At 57.2% G+C, this 22,198-nt stretch overlaps 2 protein-coding genes across 12 annotated transcripts in view; one reads left to right on the top strand and one right to left on the bottom strand.

The window, feature by feature from the left end:
• Positions 1–452: 452 nt before the first annotated feature.
• On the bottom strand, positions 453–17,644 carry TMIE (transmembrane inner ear). 3 transcript variants are annotated; one of them, XM_045384978.3, is made up of 4 exons: positions 17,543–17,644; positions 5,388–5,505; positions 2,027–2,176; positions 453–1,723 (listed from the first exon to the last, which is right to left on the bottom strand). In XM_045384978.3, the coding sequence occupies exons 2-4, from the start codon at positions 5,437–5,439 to the stop codon at positions 1,620–1,622; spliced, it is 306 nt and encodes a 101-aa protein (XP_045240913.2). In that variant the 5' UTR covers positions 5,440–5,505; positions 17,543–17,644; the 3' UTR covers positions 453–1,619. The 3 variants fall into 3 exon arrangements, with proteins under 3 accessions (XP_045240913.2, XP_073888021.1, XP_073888022.1); XM_074031920.1 differs by lacking the exon at positions 17,543–17,644 and adding an exon at positions 9,387–9,563; XM_074031921.1 differs by lacking the exon at positions 17,543–17,644 and adding an exon at positions 9,387–9,563 and having other exon boundaries at positions 5,422–5,505.
• The window catches only part of ALS2CL (ALS2 C-terminal like), a 25,110-nt gene continuing 20,181 nt past the window's right edge, over positions 17,270–22,198 (top strand). For 8 of the 9 annotated variants that reach the window (XR_012431075.1, XR_012431076.1, XR_012431077.1 and 5 more), the window contains exons 1-2: positions 17,270–17,340; positions 21,843–21,970. Coding sequence is in view for 5 of the 9 variants with exons in the window: in XM_005546920.5 (XP_005546977.3) it covers positions 21,868–21,970 (103 nt within the window). In the remaining 4 variants the exon portion in view is untranslated. Of the gene's footprint in view, positions 17,494–21,842; positions 21,971–22,198 lie in introns of all 9 variants that reach the window. The other variant, XM_045384976.3, reaches the window with a different exon arrangement.

The following is a 22,198-nucleotide window of genomic DNA, read 5'->3' as shown; positions in this document are numbered from 1 at the left end:
CCTTTTGCCATCACTCTGCCCCTCACTGCTCCTAAGACCCCATGTTATATATATGCTTTCCTCATCAGCCTGGATCACTGTCCTCCCTGTACAATGATGATCCAGGTCCAGGTCAGAAGCCAGGTTTGACTCTTCTGTGTCCCCAGCACTGGGCACAGACCATCACAGGTCTATTGAAAGTCATGAACGCAGCCTTGTGAACTCAGCACCCAGAGAGCTGGCGGCGTCCCTCCCGAGTCCTGTGCCTGCCTCCGGGGTGGGCCCAGGTGACTGCAGCTGCCCCTCAGCCTCTTGGCTCCCATTTCTCCCTCTATCTCATCCTAATTCAGGCTGGGAGAAGGGTCAGGGAGGGGGCTTTAGCCTGGTCTGAGCCATCTATCATTGACTGCTCATCACCCTCCACATAAATGCCCCAGGAATAGCGCATCCTGAGGGGTCATCTCAGGAGGCCGTTTTCTAGGCCTGGCTCTGAGAAGGCACTCAGCTTTATTCACAGATCTCTGTAAGGCTGCTTTTCCAGCAGGCTCCCCTGGCTCAGGAACCTCTGGTGTCTCGAGACCTTAGTGTTCAGGCCTAGGTTTCAGAGCCTTAGTCTGTTCGATGCCATCTGGAAGCACCTCTGTGCATCTTCCCTCCCCCAGGTGCTATTTGGGCCTTTGTCTTCTGGTCAGAGATGCTTATTTTAGGTGCCCGTAGTGGGAAATAGTAGAAGAGGAAGCTGCAAAGAAGCTGGCACTGTTATGGTCAGCAGGTGGAAGGCGCTGCTGTGATCTCCCAGGGCCCTGGGACCTCCCAGAACAGTTGGGCATAGAAGGGGCCGCCAGAACAGCCCGAGGTCCCCCTTGGCTTCTTAAATATACTCTGATTCCCAGGAGGGGCCCAGACCCCAGCTTTCTTTCCTGCACCCTCTAGCCCACCGACCTTAGCTCTGTGTACCCCTGACCCAGCCCTGCAGCCCACAGCCCCGAGCTCGAGCCTCTGGGCCTCATGCCGGGCCTGGCAGCAGCCTCAGCTTCATCACAACGTGTGAAATGACGGTCTCCCATTGCCTTGAGCTTGGTGTCTGCTGGGCTGGGGGTTCCATTTCTCAAGCCACCTCTACTCACTCCCTTGAGCTGTCCTGGCCAGACAGAGTCCCTCCTGCTGCCACAATGTCCCCCAGTGACCCTCTCTGCCTCCTCATGGCCAGTCTGGGTGTGGCCTCACACCCTGACCCATGCACTTCAGCCATTTTGCGCCAGAAAGGGTAGCTAAAGTAACCCCTTATCCTGTTACTCCTTCACAGCCACCGCCATCCCTGGCAGAAAGGGTGGGAGAGAGGCAGGTCTGGGTGGGGAGAGCAGTGTATCTCCAGAGGGACAGTGGCACCATACCACCTCTGCCGAGGCAGTACCCATGTGGATGGGGCGAAAGGAGCCAAGTCTGGGCTGGGGGACAGGACACCTACTAGATTGTCTGGTTCCTGCCCCTGAGGGGCCATGAAGATGTAGCCATGGGCCTCAGCTTCCCTCTATGACCACAGCCTCTGTGGTCCCCAAATGAGCTCAGAGTCCAACATTCCTGGACCCTGGCCACGGCTTGAGCTCCAGGGCCTGCTGCCCAAGCTGTCCAGGATGTCTTCATTTCTCTCCTTTCTTCTTCTTGTCCTCATTCTTCTCATCCTCCTCTACCTTGATGGCCACTGTGTCCACACTGTCCTTCTTCTTCTTCTTCTTCTTATCCTCTGTGGGGCAGGGGAAAGAGACCATGTGATGGTGGTGAGACAAGGTCCTGGGGTCTGACTGTCCCGAGGGGAAGGGCCCCAGAACCTCCTACATCTTGCCTTTTCCTTCCTTCTTCCTACCGGGGAATAGGCTCATCGTTCTATTTGCCTCATGCCAACCAATTTCTGTGCTCTGGTCTCCAGGGGCAAGGTTGGGGCCCCTCCCTGAACCTGCTGTGGTTGGAGCGGAGGAACAGGGTGACTCCAGGCAGCAGGACTGAGGAACTGGCTGGCATAGCAGGGCTCGAGCCAGGGCCAGCTCACCTCCTGGGACTTCTGTGAGCTCATTGAGGGGTGGCACAGTCTCCAGCTTGTCTGTGTACATCTTGGCTGCCTTTCGCTGCAGGTACCGGGCTTCGATCTCCTTCCGGGTCCGTGGCACACGACAGTTGAAGACACAGCACAGGGTGATGACTGTAGGGAGGACAGAGCAGGCTTGGCTGGGGCTGGGGTTCAGACACCCCAGGAATGGCACCCACCTGCCTTCAGGCCCGCCCCCATCCACCCACATGTGTCTCACCCACCAAACTCTGGCAGGAGGCTCAGCATCTTGACAAGACCCCTGTGATGACCAAGGTGGCTTTCCTAAGCAGGGCTGACTTCATGGAGCCGCACAGGCCCCCATGCTTGGAAGGGCCCCTGGCTAAATTATGTCACCAGTCCTGGTCTTGAGGGTCTTTCTGACTAGACTGAGAGTCACTGGAGGGTAAGGCAGAGGTCTGCACCATGACTTAAGCCATAGCTTCCTGGGGGCCATCCAGCACTTCCAATCCAGGCCTCTGGGTGTGCAACTTAGCTTCTCCTCCCCATGCCACTGAGAGCTGGGCCAAAGCTGCTTCAGTCATGAGAGGACGTGGCTCTGCGTGTCCTCCTCAGCCTCCCAGGACATCCCTGGGCTCTCCCTGGCTAGGGCGGGAGCCCATGAGAGGGCACAGACCCTGCCCTGGGGCGTTCACCTCAGACAGAGTTATTTCAGGAGTGGTTTTCCGGCTGAGGGCAGCTGCACCCACGCCAGTTGGTCCAGGGCATGGAGCTGGCCTGTCTAGTGATGGGCAGGGCAGGTCAGGGTTGCCAGGACCTGGCTGCACTGAGTTTATTTTTCTAAGGCCCCCACAGCCTGACCACCTTGGCCCCAGTCCTAGGGGAGGGGATGGAGCTGGTTCCTATTATAAATCAGATGACCAGACATAAGTTCCTGGCAGACTCCTGGGGGCAGAAAGGCCCAAGGAGGATAAGCCAGGTCTATTTTGGGGAATATGGATCAGATCTATGTAGTCCGGACTGGAGTACCTTCTGGGGTCATTTTATGCAACCAAGGCAGAACCCCTTCAGACAAATACTGTGGTCCCACTAGGTCTCACCCAGGCTCAGAATAAAAGAAAAAAAAAATCAATGAATGAATGAATGGGATGATCTCAAAGCCTTTGCTTCTGGGAACAGGACTGGACTCTAGAGTGAATGAACTGGGGAGCCAACAGCATCCAGGCATACACTTGGAGGAGGGTGCTGCACAAGGACCCCAGCTGTAGATCTGACTGTCCGGGGGTGGACCCGAGTAGACAGCAGGTCTTATCCAAGAAGCTGGGTCCTGGATTTCTCCAGAACCTGTGTCCATGCCTAAGTCCCAAAGCTGGTACCCAATCCTAACCCTTTTGGCTTAGGCCACCTCTTCTAGCCACCCACCAGGAACCTCCTTGGGACCATGCCCACTCAGGCTCCATGCAAGCTGGTCCTAGGCCCTGGGAGGCTGGGGCTTCCAAAGGCACTCAGTGGGCAGCTGATGGCAGCCAGAGCAGGGCTCAAACACCGCCTCTTACTTCAGGCCTGCCCCACACAGCCTGGCCTGGTCGCTTCTTTTCAAAGAAGCGAGACACAAAGAGCTTTGGGTCAAGTTCCAGGGCCCAGGCAGAGGCTTGGGATATAAGTCCCTGGGTCTGGAGGAGACCTCCAGGGGCACCCCATCTAGCCCCATCCCCTTTTCCTGCAGGGCTTTGAGGGCGATGCTCCAATAACAGCCTCACCACGTAGGCCCAAGCAGACTGGGAAGCAGGAAAAATGTTTTCCCCCAGGAGAGGGAGCTGTGTTATCCCCACTGCCTAGATCCGGCAATGGAAGGTAACAAGTGCTGCCTGCTGCTCAGGCGTCTTGGGACTATCCCTTACCCTTTCTAGGAAATGGGGTTAGAGATGGTCTGTGTGGTTGATGTCCGAGTGCTACCTGGGGTCTGACACTGCAATTTTCTCATGTGGCCCCAGGCACCTTTGTTGTGTCTTGAGGCCCACAGCGCTCTCCCCGCTGCTCCCTAGACCTGCGTCCTAGGCTGTGCCTGTGGCTCCTGTAGGGCAGATGACCTCCCAGCCCTGCAGCGGGCTGTTTCCCTCTCTGAACACCTGGCTGAGGTTGCAGGCACACCTGTCTGTCTGTGGGGCCTCCACGAAGATGCCTAACTGGTTTTCAGCCTCGGCTGGGAACAAAGCACAGGCTCTTGCTCAGATGGGGGGCAGGAATTTTCTGCAGGGCAGATATTTTCTCTTGGGATGGCACTTCTGGTGCCAGGAGAAGCACATGCAAATCAGATGTCATGTGTTCCTTGGAGCCCCTCACATCTGGGTGGGCTCTCTGTCGACCACCCAGCTCTCTGGGGCTCCCCATCCCGGGACAGCTTCGGCTGGGACTAAGTGCAGCTTTCGACTCCCCACCCAGGTTGCACTCAGCAAATGTCCAGTTGGGGTCATTTGAGACCCTGCGCGAGGCTGCATCTCCTCCAGTCTCTGCTTACAGTATTCCCTCTGCCCAGAATGCCTTTCCAGCCTCCCCTCCTGCAAAACCCCATCCACCCGCCCACCGGTCTGCAGCGCAGAGGACCCTCCTCTGTGACGCCTTTGCAGGGGAGCAGGCTGCTTCTCCCTTTACTGCCTGCATTCCCCCACGCTCTGCTTTTGCCTCGTGGGAACCTCTGTCAGACTGTTTTGTGCCATGGCAGCCTCCCCACTCGGCCTCTGTCTCCTGTGCCTTTCTGTCCCCTTCCCCACCTCCAGACCTCCACCCTGAAGGGAGGGCTAAGGGGAGCAGGCCAAGCCCATTTCTGCTGTGACTTTGCATCAAGAAGCTCCCAGAGCCCAGGAGAGGAATGGGTTTCCTGCTTTTAATTGAGGCGGGTGTGAGTCATTCCCGGAAAATGGTATTTGACAAGGCAGGGATCGAAGCCTGGGAGCCACATCTGCTGGGCGTCTGGGGAGCCTCTAGTGGAGGATGGCTTTGTTGGGGCCCCTGGGTGTGGGCCTTTAAGCTGGCCAAACTGCAGGAAAAGCATCAGGAGGCCAGCCATAGGGAAAAATGACACGTCCTCGTCCTAGTCCTCAGTTCAGTGGAGTTCCCTGTAATTACCGTAATTGCCATGTGGCTACCTCCCTAGGTCCGGCAGAACACTTCAGGTCACCACCGGCCTGTCAGCCCTCCACAGGGAGTTTGTGAGGAACAGGAGGTGCCAGAAACCACTGTGGGTCTCCTGTGGGTGCCTGGCCTACTTGCACTGCCCGGAATTGCTGCTCCGAGCCCTCTGGGGGGCAGGCGGTGCTGCGTTCCCACTGCAGTGTGGCGGAGAGGGAAGGGAACAGCTACTCACTGATGGACAACACGAACAGTGAAAAGATGCCCACCACGTGCCACAGGCGCATGTCCCAGAACACCACTGTCTCCTTGGTCAGCGGGGGCGGCTTGGGCTTGGGCGGGGCCGTGCTGGGCTGTGGGTCAGGAGAGAGGGGAGTGAGTTAGGCAGAGGCCAGCTGGCTGGAACCTGCTGAGAAGGGCCCAGGTCTCTGCAAACACTCAGTCCAAGCATATCAGAATCTCCTAGAATCAACTCTCTTAAGCATGCACTACCAACACCCTAGACCTAGGAAAGTTTCAGATTTAGAGCAAGAGAACTGAGCAGAGCCAGGGATTTGAAGTGGGAGGGTGGTTGATGCTTGGGGAAACCAAGGCCTGGAGGAGCAAACATGGATGGCTTGTCCTGGCCAGGTTCAAGACCCCTACGAACACACCCTCCTACTCCAGTCCTGGGCTCCACCCAAGCAGATGGGGTCTCAGGACCAAGGCCAGAGACAAGGTAAGGCCTGGGGGGTGCTGGTTGACTGGCTTTGCTCTCACATCTCCCCAGTGAGGGTGAGGTGTGGAGCTAGGAGTCAGGGCCTCATCGTTCTGCCAGCTGGCCTGGACCCCTGCCAGGCGGCCTCCTTTGGTCGCCTACCCTACTAGGAGTCACTCTCTGAATAGAAGGCTGCCAGAGTGTCCACAGGACAGGCACTGAATAAATAAAAGGCCTGCAGTGCTGCGGCGACACCTGGAGGCCAAAAGGCAGAATCGTGGCTGTAGCAAGCCTGAATAGAGCACAGCCAGACACTCCCACTTTCCAGGGGGATGTGACCCTGCCCTGGGGGACTGAAGGGATAGGACACTGCCCCAGGGTCTAGAGGACACAGTCTTGCCCCAGGTCTGAGAGGACACAGCCCTGCTCCTGGGTGTCTAGGGGACAGAGTTCTGCCCAGGTCTGAGGGGAGACAACCCTGCTCCTGGCTGTCTAGGGGACATGATCCTGGCCCTGGGTGTCTAGGGGACATGGTTCACCCTGGGTGTCTAGGGGACATGGTTCTGCCCTGGGTGTCTAGGGGACATGATCCTGGCCCTGGGTGTCTAGGGGACATGATCCTGGCCCTGGGTGTCTAGGGGACATGATTCTGCCCTGGGTGTCTAGGGGACATGGCCCTGCCCTGGGTGTCTAGGGGACATGATCCTGGCCCTGGGTGTCTAGGGGACATGGTCCTGCCCTGGGTGTCTAGGGGACATAGTCCTGACCTAGGTGTCTAGGGGACATGATTCTGCCCTGGGTGTCTAGGGGACATGATTCTGCCCTGGGTGTCTAGGGGACATGATTCTGCCCTGGGTGTCTAGGGGACATGGCCCTGGCCCTGGGTGTCTAGGGGACATGGTTCACCCTGGGTATCTAGGGACATGGTCCTGCCCTGGGTATCTAGGGGACATGGCCCTGCCCTGGGTGTCTCAGGGACATGGTCCTGCCCTGAGTGTCTAGGGGACACGGTCCTCCCTAGGTCTGAAGGGACATAGACCCACAGAGTGGAATTTGAGTAGATCTGTCCCTGACCAGAGATGGATATGACCCCATGTCTGTCATTTAGTGTGGCTGAGGGGTAGGGAGAGGGGTCTGTCCTCTGAGGGAGAGAGAGCCCTGGGGCATATGAACGAGATGTTGTCCCCTGATTACCAAATAAGGACAGACACGAGTAGTCCCTTCTGGTTTTCTGAGAAGAAAGGCAACCTGCAGTTTGACCATCCAGTCCTTCTTCCCCAGGTCCATAAACATGGATTAGGCATCTGTCATGAGCCAGGTGCTTCTTCATCTAGTGCATGCCACCCTTCAGAGGTTGCAGAACTCAAGAGAGGATCAGCAACCTGTCCCAGGTAACCCAGAGGATCTGTGGTCTGGGATTGGTACCTGATTCTCAGGCTCTTTTCTCCTTGCCAGGGTGAGCTATTGACAAGATGACACCATTCCTCAGTACTGTCCCCTGGATATATGTGAGGGGTCAGACATGTATATAAAGTTGGGGAACATGTGTGAGGTTGGGCACACGTGTAGTTGGCGTGCATGTGGGTGTGGTCAGGGACATGTCTGTGCCATTAGGGTTAGGGGCTTGGTGGTGGCAGCTGCCCTAATTCTAAGGCCCAATGTGTTGGCCCGATTGGTTGTATGACTGGAAGACTCTGAGGGCCATGGCAAAGTTCTCAGGTTCTGAGCCAAGGCAGCTCACTTCCTACACATTCTTGCCCCAGCCCTGATGTGGGTGGAGCTGGGCCTACTCTCACTGATAGGGGTCTTGGGTGGACGACAGCAGGTAACAGCTGGTCTTCTCCTCATGGTGGGCCCTGCTGGGGTCTGACTTCTGGAGCATGGAGGCTCCCACCTCCTTCAGGGCCTCATGGGCTGATGGAGGGTGATGGTGAGCCATGCAGGGCTGAGGTGGGTGGTGACATGGCCCCCAGCCCTGCCCATGTCTCTGCTGCTTCCGTGAGGGAAGAGCTAGGGCTTTGCTCAGGCTGTAGGCAGATGTCAGGCAGATGGCCTCCAAATGCAATTTCCTGTGATGAACTGGGAGAAGATGAGTTCCTGGGGGTGAGGGAGAAGGGTCCTTGGCTCAGAACTGACTTAACCCCGCCCCCAGCTTTCTGTCTGCACCTAGGCCAGCTCAGTTTCTGTACCCAGGCCTCAGGACAGCCTGTGAGGGGCCTAAGTATGCCCCATGGGGCTAAAGCCAGCATAGCTCTCCTTACAGGGACACTGGAGCTGACACCTGACTCTAGCCCAGCTTCGTGGTCACGCCCTCTGGGCAACAGCAGGGACAGGCTACATCTGGATTCAGGGCTCTGTCCCTATGTCCCCATCAAACCCTCCAGTTCAGGGCTGTGTCCCCCCAATAACGACCTCCTCATGGCTCTGTCCTCCCCATCCCACACTGTTCCCAAGCCCCTGCCACTCAGGACTTCCCTGGGCACCTCTAACTGCCTCTACATTTCTGTTTTCCTGCTCCTCTGGTCCGCCCCTGCCTGCACAGCCTGCATCCCCTACTCCTCCCTTGCCCGGGCTCTTGGGCCTTCTCCTTCGGGTCTCACAATCCAGAACTCTAGGTCTGGTCTGCCAGCTCCCTCGTTGGCTCCCCTTTCAGGCTCAGCAGGAGTGGGGTACAAGGGGGTTAGAGAGGCTACAGATGGCCCCACCCTTCCTGGCTCCAGCCAGGCTCTGTCCAACCACCCAGCCGTCCTCTCCACCTGCTGCTGTGCTATCTCAGCAGCTCCTCCCACCTCTCCCACTGTGTGCCTGCTTCCAATTTACCCTCCTTTCAACCCAGAACTCATCCTGACTCATCCCTGAGCAGAAACTTTCTAAAGCTCCCGGTTATCACCAGGACCAAGTCAGACTCCCCAGTCCCTGGATCCTGCCCTGCCTGCCCCTCTGGACCTAGTGCTCCACATGGCTTCTCTGTAAAGGGTCTCCTCATCCTGCTGCCCCCACTCTCCAACTTGGAATGCCCTCATCTCTATCTTAAGGCTATATCTCCCCCTCCATTAGACAGGGGTCCCTGGAGCATCTCTGGAGATAGAGGCTGTTGCCTCCAGAAGACCCTAAATTCAGGGTCTAGATCTGCTCCATCAGACTAGAGGTCCAGAAAACCCAGGGCTGTGTACCTCTGTGCTAGTGAGACCAAAGGCTGGAGGATGGGGACCCAGTATCCCCCATCAGTCTGGGCAGGGCTGTGTCCCCAGTCAGACTGGGAATCCCTAAAGTCAAAGTGAGTCTCCCTCGTTCAGACTAATGTTCCAGAAATCGGGGACTGTGCCCTTCCATCAGACCAGGAACCCCAAGAGTGGGGCTGAGTCTCTCTCACAGCCTGGCAGGGTTTGGGGCAGGGCTGCATCGCCCAGGAGACTGGATCTCTCAGGGCAAGAGGAAGGGATCAAACAAGCTCCGGATCAGAAAGGCGCCCTCTCTCCCCCAGCGCCCTGCCTGGAGGGTGACAGCCTCCCCAGCCCCTCCGCGCGGCGGCCTCACCTCCACCAGCTGCCCGGCAACCCCCGCGAGGCACACCCCGAGTGCGGCGCCGCCCAGCACCCAGAGGGTCCCCGCGCCCGGCTGCCCCGCCATCTTCGCGCCACAGCGCCGCTTGCGGAGCCCAGGGACGAACGGGCCGGCCGCCGGTCACTGCCCCTGCCAGTCGCCGCGAGCTTTGGCCACGGGTAGTGAGCGAGCATCATTTATTCATCGTCGGTGTCAGGTTCCCGCGCCTCCCGCCCCCGCCATCGCTCCGGTGGAGGGCCCGCCCCCTCCCTCCCGAGAGATCGGGCTGCAGGCTCCCCATCCCTGCCCCCACCTTCCGCGCCCCCAGGGACACTGAGGTGGGGGTGGGCGGCAGGGAGGACAGGCTGGGGCCAGGTCCCTAATCAACAGGTCCCCCTCCCTTCTGCAAATGGGCCTCAGTTTCTCCATCTGGGACAAGGGGGTGGGGCTGGAATCTGCTGATCTAGGAGGCCCTTCCCATTCTGTCATGCTAGATTTGAAAAATATACTGGATTTGAGTTTGGAGGGGGCAGAGCGGGCAGGTTGCCATGGTGACAGGCACTCAGGGATGTCCTGGTCTTTCTGGCCTGGCTTCCTGCCCAGAGGCGGCTCTGGTCACCCTGGACACCAGAGCCGGAGAGCAGGAGATGGTATGGTCAGAGCTGCCAGCCGGCAGTGTTATGGAGAGTTCCAGAAGAAGCCAGCATCTTCAGCCCCACAGGACAGAAGTGGGCCGCCCCTGGAAGGGCTGGAAGACTATTTTCTGACTCTGACTGCCCTCAATCTCTGCCCCAGCCCGAACGCTGACTCTGACTTCAGTCTAAGCGCAAGGACCCCGACCTCATGCTGAAGTTGACCCACACTGCACTCTGGCCCTGACCCCATGTTGAGCCTTGACAACTGAGGGACAGAAGGAGGTTCTGAGGAAATGTACAGACCTGGGGGAGGGGCTGAAGACTTAAGAAGAGGAGTGGGGAGGCCTGGAGTTGGTAGACTCCTCCTCCCTCCCTCCCTCCCTCCCTCCCTCCCTCCCTCCCTCCCTCCCTCCCTTCCTTCCTTCCTTCCTTCCTTCCTTCCTTCCTTCCTTCCTTCCTTCCTTCCTTCCTTCCTTCCTTCCTTCCTTCCTTCCTTCCTTCCATTCTTGTCCTGCTGCTGAGTGTTGGAAGAAGCAGTCCAGGTGTTGGGCCCCTGGAACCCTTATCACCAGGGACACCGGTGAAGGTCTGTGCAGGCTGGGGATGGCCCAGCAAGGCCTGCCCTGAGAACCGGGGAGACCTTGTGGCTCCAGAGCCCCGTGAGGTTCTGGCCTGGACATGCCATGAATGGGCAAGGACCACAGCAGGTTGCAGCAGGGAGCAGAGGGCCACCTGCAGGCACCTGCCAGTGTCAGGGCCTGGAGATGACAGCCAGGCAGGAAAACGAGAGCTGCTGGAGAAGGACTGTGGCCCAGGAGACCCATCGAGGAAACACTCAACAGCAGGAGGCAAAATCCGGGGATTGAGTGGGCTGGGCCAGCCAGTCCTCCCCAGGCATGCCCTGGCCAGGCAAACAGGAACTCTGCTAAAATCCAGATCACTTGTTACATCACTCCAATCCCCACTTCCTCATGCTGCTGCTCACAGGCCAGGCTAGGGAAAGCCACACTGACCAGTCAGGGAGGTCACCCTCGGGACATGGGGTCAGGGAAGCTGGACAGGGTGAGGACTAAGTGAGCCTGTCAGTGATGCATTGAGCAAAGCGTTACTCCTCTGTTTCTGTTTCTTATCCATGGAGTGGGGAGGGTGAGGCTCCCAGGACTGATGATGTGAGGATGATATGAATTAATGAATATGGGAGTGCTGGCTGGCTCTCCTTAGCAGGACAGGTAGCACTCTGCTGCTTACAGGCTCCCAATCACAGCTCAGCCAAGGGGAGAGCTATTTCTGTTTTCTGTAAAGTTCATCCATCCATCAAGAAGTAGGGCAAGCCCAGTGAATAAATCTGAAAGAAAATACAATCACATGCATCTTCCGGTGTCCCCTGAGATGGCCCCTGCTCTGCGTGGGTTCCACTTCTCTGCAGACTCCTGAACACAGCTGAGATCTCACTGTACACTATTTCTGTGTACTGTACACTGGGTACACTTTTGTACCCAGAACTTTTTTTAACCAACTCAAGTACTCTAGATCCTCCTTGACCCCACCACAGCCAAATACTATCACACGGGCTTCAAAGTCAAACTGATTGAACTTAAATAGCAGGGTGCCCCAAGGGTCTCAGTGCAGTTTTAAGCTTTAATAACCTCAGAAGTATAAAATACAAATGTATAAGAGACACCATTTAGCCAGGTGCTGTGGCTCATGCCTGTCATCCCAGCACCTTGGGAGGCCAAGGTAGGCAGATCACCTGAGGTCAGGAGTTCGAGACCTGCCTGACCAACATGGAGAAACCCCATCTCTACTAAATATACAAAATTAGCTGGGCATGGTGGCGCATGCCTGTAACCCCAGCTACTCATGAGGCTGAGGCAGGAGAATCGCTTGAACCTGGGAGGCAGAGGTTGCGGTGAGCTGAGATCGTGCCATTGCACTCCAGCCTGGGCAGCAACAAGAGTGAAACTCTGTCTCAAAAAACAAAAAAAAAGCACCATTTGAAAGTTTAAGTTTCCTTTTGTGCCTCTGAAGATAGTCAAAGTTGACTGAAAGAAATTTAAGTCGGCTGAGTGTGGTGGCTCATGCCTGTAATCCTAACACTGGGAAGTTGAGGTGGGAGGAATGCTTGAGATCAGGAGTTTGAGACCAGCCTAAGCAATATAGTGAGACCCCTGTCTCTCTAAAAATAAATACATAAATAAAAACAAAAAAAGAAAAGAAAAGAAAAAGAAACAGGTCATTCAAAATTCACAAAACTAAAGTAGCATAAAGAGAATTTAAACAAACTTTCAAAACATTTTTTTGGGAAATTTGTAGCTTTATATGTTCTAACTTCTGAAGTTATTAAAGCTTAAAACTGCACTAAGGTTTCTGGAACATGAGCATACTGACAGCTGTGAACCCTCAGGTGGGCTACTTAACCTCTCTGAGCTTTAGTCCCTCATCTGTAAAACAGATAAAATTCAGGATCATGGGCCAGGTGCAGTGGCTCACACCTTTGGGAGGCCAAGGTAGGAGGATCATTTGAGCCCAGGAGTTCGAGACCAGCCTGGGCAACATAGCAAAATGCCATCTCTATTTTTTTAAAAATTCAGTATCATGCACCAGCATATCACAAGCCTTCATTAAATGCTAGTCATTATGATTATTATCACTCTTGTTAAAGGCTGTGTGATACTACACTGTATAAAAACTCAACAAGGACCAGGTGTGGTGGCTCACGCCTGTAATCACAGCACTTTGGGAGGCTGAGGTGGGTGGATCACGAGGTCAGGAGATCGAGACCATCCTGGCTAACACAGTGAAACTCCATCTGTACTAAAAATACAAAACATTAGCCGGTAGCACGTGCCTGTAGTCTCAGCTACTCGGGAGGCTGAGGCAGGAGAATTGCTTGAACCCAGGAGGAGGTGGTTGCAGTGAGCTGAGATTGCACCACTGCACTCCAGCCTGGGTGACAGAGCAAGACTCCATCTCAAAAGAAAAAAAAAAGAAAAGAAAAGAAAAGAAAAAAACCTTGTTGGATCTCTGTCCTATTGTTGGACATTTCCATTGCTTCCAATTCTCTAGTATTAAACACCACGTTAAGGCGAACATCCTGAAAGTTGAAAACTCTCTCAAACTGTATCTTTTCCTCTGCACATACACCAACACAACAATCATCCACACAGAAGTCTTCTGTGATCAAATGTGTGGGTTTTTCCCCTAAACGCCAAGCAGCAGACACCAACTGAGTGCCTTCCAATTCAATTCTGATAGGATCTACCTGGAGATAGTGTCAGATCCCACAGATTGAGGCCTCAGTTCCCAAGACTACCCACCCAGCCCCAAGACACTAGTCCAGTCTGGCCTCTGGAACTTCTGACCAAGCGGCTTCACGTTGGGGTTCCTACAACCTCCTCTTTGGGCTTCATTTGCTGGAGTAGGTCACAGAACTCAGGGAAGCACTGACTTACTTTTACTGGTTTACTGTAAAGGGTATTACAAAGGATACAGGTGAAGAGATGCATAGGGTGAGATATGGAGGAAGGGATGTGGAGCTTCCACACCCTCCTGGGCATGCCACCCAGCCTCCGCATGTTCAGCCATTTGGAAGCCCTCTGAACCCTGTCCTCCTGGGGTTTATGGAGGCTTCATGACATCTGCATTCCTTCCTCCCAGAGTACAGGACAGGACACTCTCTGCGGAGAATCTTAAGATTCACAATCAGAAAGGTGCAGGAAGATTAGGGTCCTGGCTTGGGGCAGGCGAAAGCAGGGCAGGAGAAGGTCAGAGAGATTCCGTTTCCTGGGGCCTGCCCTGAGGCCCAACACGTTATAGCCAAAGACTGTAACAAGGGCAATGGGAGCTATGAGCCAGGAGCTGAGGATGAAAATCAGTACCTAACACCACATGGGGTTTTTTCCCCCCATCTTTGAGGGACTTTACATCTCTGAGGGCTTTTCAGTAAGGAATTTAAGTTCATAGAGGGTTTATGCCCTGCCTATGGTCACACAGGAACTATGGCCTCCAACTCAGCCTTTGCCTCCAACCCAGGGCACTGCCCAGTGTCCAGTGCTGTTTCTGCTCTTAGGAGGACCTCATCTTAGGAGGCCCCCACATCCCTCTGCACCCCAAAATCAGTTGGGCCCATCATATCTGGAGTTGGGGAGCTCTGGACTCCAAGTCCTCCAGCCTTGATCCCTGGAAGACAGTGTCCCCTCCATACATGGTGCTGTGAATGCTGGCCTGCAGAACCCTGCTTCTCCCTCCTGTACTATTTTTAGCTCCTGTGAGTTTCCTGTAGGGACCCAGTCCAGCCTCCAGGGCCTCTGGATTGGAAGCTGTGAGCAAGGCAGGGGGTAGTGCCCAGAGGACCCTGTGGAATGTTGTCTCCTGGAGCCTGAAACTCCAGGGCTTAAGGTTTAGCTCTGGGGAAGCTGGGGGTAGGAAATGGGGACCCCCTAGTCACAAAGCTAGGCTAGGATCCAGGGACTCAGCCTAGGGTGGGGGCGGGAGCTGGGCAGCCTAGGCCTGTGCCACAGCAGCTTGGGCCTGCTGGGAGTTGGCTATCCCTGACCTCACTGGCCCCAGGCTCAGCTCAGAATAGCTGTGGGGCTTGGCCAGGCCTGCACCAGACCTGCGTGTGCTTGAGCATGTGCCTTGTGTACTAAGGCACTGGTGCACACGGGAGTGCGTGTGCATTATGCATGCAGCTTTGTGTGTGACTGGGTGTGAATCTCGATGGCTCCAGAATCACAGGTGCCATTCACATACGTGTGTGTTCCCTGGAGCAGCGTGCAGGTCTGTGTCCCTGCGGATGGGCACACGATCTGCACACACGTGCCTAGGGCCGCCACTAGAGTTGTGCAACTTGGAGTCCTTACCAGTGGGTTCAGTGGTAGATGGGTTCATGTGGACTGTGGAATTGTATCTGTGTGCAGTGAGTGTGGGTCGGTGTATACACATCTGTGGTAGGATTGGCCAGGGGCCCTTGGCTGTGTTGCAGGGGACTGAAGGCAGGTGGACTCAGCAGAGGCTGTCCTTTGGGCACTACCAGAGGCCTTACCTGACCCCAAGCCAAGAATGAGCTGGAAGAGAGGCTGGGCAGGTCTTGCCCCATTTAGCAGATAGGAAAACTGGGCTTGCAGTGTCCATGAGGTCACACAGGGAATGGGGGAAGGACTGGCCTGCTGCCCAGAGCTCAGTCAGCCTTCCCATACCCCTAGATGTGGCTGAACAGGAAGTCTGGACTCTAGGGAGGAAGCCGTGGGAGCCCTTCCCTTCCTGCTTGAGCCCAGGCAGCACTGCCTTCCCTCAGCTGCACGTGCAGATGATGAGAGTGAGGCCCAGAGACACCTAGCGTAAGATCAGATCTGTCCTGCTCAGGGCCCTGCCCCACCTGCCCCTATCTGTCACAAGCAGTGAGGCCATATGCTCCTCCTGAGGCCATGGCCTCTCTCCAGCCCTTGCCTCCCTCCCAAGCCCCAGGGATGCCTGGTGGCCCGTACCCATGCTCTAGGGGACCCATAGATCCTCTAAACCGTGCTCATCCCTGAAGGAGCCCCTTGAACCCACCATACCCCTCCTCTGAGTCCCACATAACCTGAGAAGGAGGTGCAGGTAAGATATTTCACCAGCAGGGGCACTGAGCCACAGAGAGGCCGCACACTGCCTGTGATCACACAGTAAGAGGAAGGCAGCACAAGGCCCCATACCAGGTCTCTTTCCAGAATGTTCTGCTACCTCCCACTGCCCCACAGGCACACAGAGTCTCCGAGGCCTGTTTAGAACCTGAAGCCTCAGTTCATTCCACCTGCTGGGGTGGTGGCTCTGCCAGGCTGTGCTGTAGACTCAGAGAGCCAAGTGCCCCAGCAGACAGTCCTGCAGGCCATCAGGGCTGTGAAGGGGGGTGGGGGCCAAGGTCCGGAGCCTGGGGGTGGAGGGCATGGGGAGGGGAGGCTTTCCCAGAGGGCCAGAGGGGACACCTCACTCACCAGAGGCCTCCTTTGTGGCAGCCCCCAGCCACCAACACAGCAACACCTCTACCAGAGGAGCAGGGCCTTTGGGAGTGGAGCCCCTCAGGCAGCAGGGGGTGCAGGAGGGGGCAAGAAAACAAGGCTGAAAAGGGGGAGGCCAGAGCTAGGGCGGGCCTTGGCTGTGTGCGGAGGGATGGAGAAGCAGGAAGGGGCGGCTCTGCATGACGGGGACCCAGGAAGAGAGCAATGTGGGGTAAGAGGGTGAGGTCGTGCGGCCTGCAGTCACTCAGGCAAGGGTCCCAGGCCGGAAACCCTCCAAACCTAGCGTGATGGGCAGCTTGGCAGATGGTAAACTCCCACCTGGCAATAACCCAAGGGAGCCAGGGGATGAGGTTGGCAGGCCCCAGGCCCCCATTTACCTCCACTGGGGGGGTCTTCAGCCTGGCAGGATGGGGGATGCCTCCCACCTCCTCAGTAGGGGGCTGAGTAGGGGGCTGGTGGGCCACCCTTTCTGCTTTTCCACAGCCGTCTTGGACCCTGAGCCTTCTCCTCATTGGAACCTGGGTGCCACTGACAGCAGTGGGTGACTAGCCTGGTGGCCAGAGGGGGACCAGGCCGCTGACGGGGTCCTTCTTTGTTACAGGTTTCAACTATGCTCCCTCCCGCTCCCGGGGAGTCTGTCCCAGACCAGTCTTCAGTCACCCTTTCCAAGGTCTCAGCCCTTCGCACAAAACACACCCGGCCGGCTTCATGCTCTGCTAGGCCTGTTCAGACTCAGGAGTGGGGAGGAAAGGGGACTTCCCCAAGGTCGCACAAGAGGGGCGGCACCCAGGCCTCTATCGGCTCCAAGTTCCACGAACCCACACAGCGCTCCGCGTGTGCCGGCTTCTGTGACTCAGGGCAGACCGGGGAGGTCACGGGGCTGCACCACAGGCTCGCAGAGCGACTGACTGGCGGGGCGAGGTGGTGGCGCGGCGGCGGCCTCAGAGCCTTGCAGGGGAAGCGGGGCGCGAGAGGCGAGCCTGAGTATGCGCGTGGGTGCCTAGGGGGCGGAGGGGTCAAGTCTCCCACTTTTCCTCCCCGCGCCGGATCCCAGGGGCCTCCGCATCCCGGGGGACACCAGAGGGAGACCTCAGGAGAGACTTGGGGCGGGGGACGGATCAATGCCGCGCGCCACCTCCTCCGTGGCCCGCCGGTGGCCCCCGCAACTCCAGAACAGCACCCGGAGGCGGGGCGGGGCGGGGAGGGGCGGGGCTGGGCTGGGCTGGGCGAAGGGGGCGGGGCTGGCAGGGGGCAGGGTGGGGGTGCGAGCTAGGAGCCGCGCGAGCACTCCAGGCGCGGGGCGACCACAGCGCTCAGGTAAGGGCGCGACGGAGGGCGCGCGTCTGCGGACCGGTGTCGGTGCTCCACGCTTAGCCAGTCCAGGTGGGGGCTCCCGCCTCTTGGCTGCCGCGGTCCCCGCCCAGCTCCTTGGTCCCAGCGGCAGTCATCCCCCGGCCGTCCGAATCCCTCGTAAGACCCCCCTCGGTCCCCGCGGGGCTCACAGCGTCGTCCTCCTTACCTGGCTGCTAGCCGGCTCGGGTTTGGGGCAGCGCCCCAGGCCTGACCTGAGCCATGGTGCCAGGGCCACGGGGCCCCAGCCAGCAGGAGAGACTGCCAGGAGGAGGTGACGCCGGCTGGTTAGGGCGGAAGGGCCCGACCCGGGATTCCAGGAGGTGGCCTTTTCGCATGGGAGTGGCATGGCAAATGCCTGGCGGCTGGAACAGGAGCTCGGGTCTGGGAAACTCCAGCGACTGAGTGTGTGCCTGGGCAGGGAGAGGAAGGGAAGCTGGGACATATGCGACAGCAGGGAGGGGTGCTTGCCTAGGACAAGAGGCTTGGAGCCACCGAGGGGCCGGGGAAGGGTGCAGCGAGGAGAGGCGAGCATGAGACTGAGGGATCAGGTGTGACAGTTCAGTGCCCCCTCCCTTGGGCAGTGCGTCTCTCTACTGTCCCCCACTGGGCACCAGATAACGAAGGGGCTTCCACAGCAGCCCATGAAAAAGCCTCCACAGAAGGCAGAACTTCCCTGCCTGTTCAGACCAGGAAATACCAGAGTGAGTGAGTGTCATGACAAGGTGTGTCAGGGACCTGAGGAGCCAGGCCTGGGAGAGGACAGGGGAGGCCCCAGTGACCCTGCCCCGGAGGGACCTAGCGTGGACAGAGGCCAGGAATGCAGAGGAGAGACCAGGTCTGGCTACTGGTTAGAGTGCCACAGGGGCAGCCACTGACTCACCTGGGCACGCCGTGACTGGCCAGTTCTGTCCTCACCCCGCCCAACCCCACCCCACTCCGTGGGGAGCATCAGGGCTGCCTGAAGATAGCTATGAGGCAGGGCCCTGCCAGGATCTTGCTGTGTGCCTCAGGTGAGTTGCCCAACCTCTCTGAGCCATCTAGCTAGCTGAACCTGGTGGGCTGGAGCCAGAGGTCTGGGTCTGAGCCCTGCACAAGTTCTACAGATACGGTCTCTGGGCCCTCCCATTGTTCCTGGGCCTCTGTTTCCCTGTCTGTACATTGGGCACAGCCTGCCACTAAGGAACTTTTGAACTGGAGAGAGGGAGAGGGTGAGGAAGTCATGCCCTTGACTGGAAGGGGGAAGCTTAGGGATGGGACATGGGTTGGGGAGGGGGTACTCCTGCAGGACCCTCCTCATATTAAGGTTCAGCACCTCCTTGGCCCGGCGCGGTGGCTCAAGCCTGTAATCCCAGCACTTTGGGAGGCCGAGGCGGGCGGATCACAAGGTCAGGAGATCGAGACCACAGTGAAACCCCGTCTCTACTAAAAATACAAAAAATTAGCCGGGCGCGGTGGCGGGCGCCTGTAGTCCCAGCTACTCAGGAGGCTGAGGCAGGAGAATGGCGGGAACCCGGGAGGCGGAGCTTGCAGTGAGCCGAGATGGCGCCACTGCACTCCAGCCTGGGCAACAGCGTGAGACTCCGTCTCAAAAAAAAAAAAAAAAAAAAAGGTTCAGCACCTCCTCCTCCTGCCCTGCAAATGTGCACACTCATGCACATTCACGCTGCCTCACCCCTGCACTTACGCTCTCCTCATCACTTTCAGGATGAAGCCCCAGACTCCCTAGCCTGGGAGCTGGGCCCCTCAGGGTCACCTAACTAGAATCCCAGCTTCCACCACAGCCTTCCCCCCACCCACTGCCTTACCAGCCAGGCTTAACTTCTGCCCATTCCTCTGGGTGGTGTGACTCAGTTTCCCAGGGTTAGAGATCCCTTTGGGGCCACAGATGTGGAAGACTCCCAGATTAACAGTTGCCAACTTGAGTCTGGAGGACTCACCCCAGTAGTCGTAGGCTGCTTTGTGGGGTGCGGAGTCTAAGGACCAGATCCCCACACCCAGAGAAGCCCCCTTCCACCTGTTTGTCCTTTTGAGGGGAGACTTAAGTAGTTTGAAAAGCTGTGATCTGCTTTGGCTGGGTGCAGTGGCTCACGCCTGTAATCCCAGAGCTTTGGGAGGCCAAGATGGGATGATCACTTGAGGCCAGGAGTTCAAGACCAGCCTGGTCAACATAGTGAGATCCCATCTCTAAAAAAACAAAACAAGACAAAATAGAAAGAAATACAAATAATAAGAAAAAAATGCTGTGATCTTGTTGAACTCCCATTTCATAGAGGGGTGGCTGACGTACGGAGAGGAGTAAGGCTGTGGATAAGTTGAGGCATGACCAGGGCTGAGCAGCCAGGTGAGGGCTGCTCCTGGGGGAGCAGCTGAGACTGAGCAGTGGGGACAAGGGACAGGAAGCCTGAGGAGGAGGGGCTGTCTCCAGGGTCAGAGAGCTCCTTGCCAAGGTATGGTGTCAGCTGGGGTCGTGGTGCTGGCCTCCCAGAGAGTGTAGGGATGTTGGTGTTCAAGTCTTCCTAACAGCGAGTTATTTACTGCAGTATCTTTTCAACTTGCACTGATCTGGTTCCTGGTCTGCATCTCCCATCCTAGCCTCACCCTTTCTTCCACCTCCCCAACCAGCCTTGGATATCCTCACCTCTTAGCTTAGACCCCAGCTGACTGCCAGCTAAGAGTGGAAAAGTCATGCCCAAAGGGCCTTTCCATTCCAGCACTTTCGGGAGACATGGGTGAGAGTTAGGTGGGCCTGGCTGCACCCCTGTTCCCTTGGTTGGGCTTTCATGGTCTGCCTGAACTGACCTGGAGCCCCCTGTGTCCTGGGGGCCTGGGTCTGCCTCAGGGGCCCACAGAGGGAGAAGAAGCTGCAGCACAGAAGTTGCAGCTGGGTGTCTGGTGGCTTCCACTTCCTGCCTCTCCCTCTGCAGCCTCACCCTCCGAAGCAGCAGTAGCAGGAAAGGTGGGGCAGGAATGCCTGGCCTGGGCCCTTGGCCAGAGCTCTGAGGGACCCGCCCCACTCCATTCCAGAGCCAATTCACTGGGAGTTGTAGGCTCTGCCAGGGGCCTGGGATGCCCCCATGGCACTCTCGGGGCGGGCTGGCGAGGGGAGGGCTGAGACCCCTTCCCATTCACCCTTTTAGGTCTGCCTGTGCCACCTGCCCATCATTGACTGCCCTGATTATGTCCCCTGCCCCACACAGATTGGCTAACTCCAAAGCCCAGCATGTCAGAGACAAGGAGAGAGACAGGCTGTGGGGCTTGGGCTAAAAGACCCTGTAACTCTCCGCCCCAGATACCTGATCAGGTCATTTGGGCAGATGAACTTTGCCAAGTGAGGGTACCAGGGTCTGGTGGGGGAGGGCTTTGTGGAGTAGAGGCTATAGCCTGGCTGTGGGGGTGGGTTTGAGCCCAGGCCTCTCTTCGCCCCTTCTTTTAGGCAGGACACCACATTCCCAGGTGATTCCTGCCTAACTGGAAGGTCCCTCTCACTCCAGGGCAGAAAATCTCAAGGCTCAAGCCCACCTGCCCACCCCAAGGGCCCCCATCCATCCAGCAGGCACCCCTTCAGGGTGGATGGTTGTGATCAGTGATCCCTCTGTCTGGTTGGGGGACCATGGAGGGTCCAGGCTCCTATCCACATTGAACTCTCTCTCACTGCCTGGCACCATCTCCTCTGCAACTGTCATATGTTTATTCCCCCAAATGTTACTTTGGATCCCATCATTACCTTGCTCTAAAGTCTTCCATGGCTGTCCATGGGCGACTGAGGCACAGCGAAGCTGTGGTCCTTTGGGGTGCTGCTTGGTGGGCCACCCTCAGAGTCTGGTCCCTCACACCCATGAGCCTTTACTCTCAGGGTTCCCCCACTTGCCTGCTGGGTCCTCCCTTCCTTTTCATTTCTTGACCATCCTTTGTGGCTCTAGCAGGAGGCCTCCAGACTCCCCCATACCTCCAAAACTCTCCTTGCGTACACAGCCCTGTTGGGTGACAAGGAGTCCTGAACCACGGGCTAGAGGACAAGGCTGGGCTCCTCTGACAGCCTGGCCCTGTTTATAGAGACTGCAGAATCCCTGAGGGGAGACTTGATGGAAAGGGGCCAAGACCAGGGCACCACTAACACTACCCTGGGCACTTGGGATCCATGGTGGGTATTTGAGCAGAGGAAGGAGCAGGCCAAACTGGGCTTAAAGAACATCTACCCTTTGGGGAAGAAAGGGTTGCTTCCCTTGGCAGCTCTGAGCTCTGTCTCTCCTTTACGGACCCCTCATCTTTCATCAGCTGGGCCCAGGCAGGGAGCAAGGCAGGGGTCAGTGGCCAGTCTGGGAGCTCCCCTTTGTGGTGATATGGGCTCACTGCTGAGTTCTGATATGGGTGGTCATGGACCTTGCTTCTGGGCACCCTGCCTGAGAGGATGGGCACTGGCCTTGCTCCTGCCCGTGCTATCTAGCTGTAACCTGTGCCCTACACAGGAGGCCCTGAGTCTGACACCCGGCCATGTGCAACCCTGAGGAGGCAGCCCTGCTGAGGCTGGAGGAGGTCTTCTCAGCCACCCTCGCCCGTGTCAACAGCTATGTCCTCCAGCCCCTCCTCCCAGCCGGTGAGTCTAGGCTCTGTAGTGGGGAGGGAAGGGCACTGAGGAATGATCCCAGGGACAAGAGTCCTACCTTGTTGGACTCGCTGAGCCACAGCTTTCTCAACCTCAAATAGGAGTGGTGACACCTGGTATCAGCATCTTCTGGTGGAGGTGGTGCGATCTCGGCTCACTGCAACCTCTGCCTCCCAGGTTCAAGCGATTCTTGTGCCTCAGCCTTCTGAGTAGCTAGGA

The sequence above is a fragment of the Macaca fascicularis genome, chromosome 2 (genome assembly GCF_037993035.2).
Source record: "Macaca fascicularis isolate 582-1 chromosome 2, T2T-MFA8v1.1".
NCBI lineage: Eukaryota > Metazoa > Chordata > Mammalia > Primates > Cercopithecidae > Macaca > Macaca fascicularis.
This window is presented reverse-complemented; position numbering and strand designations above follow the sequence as displayed.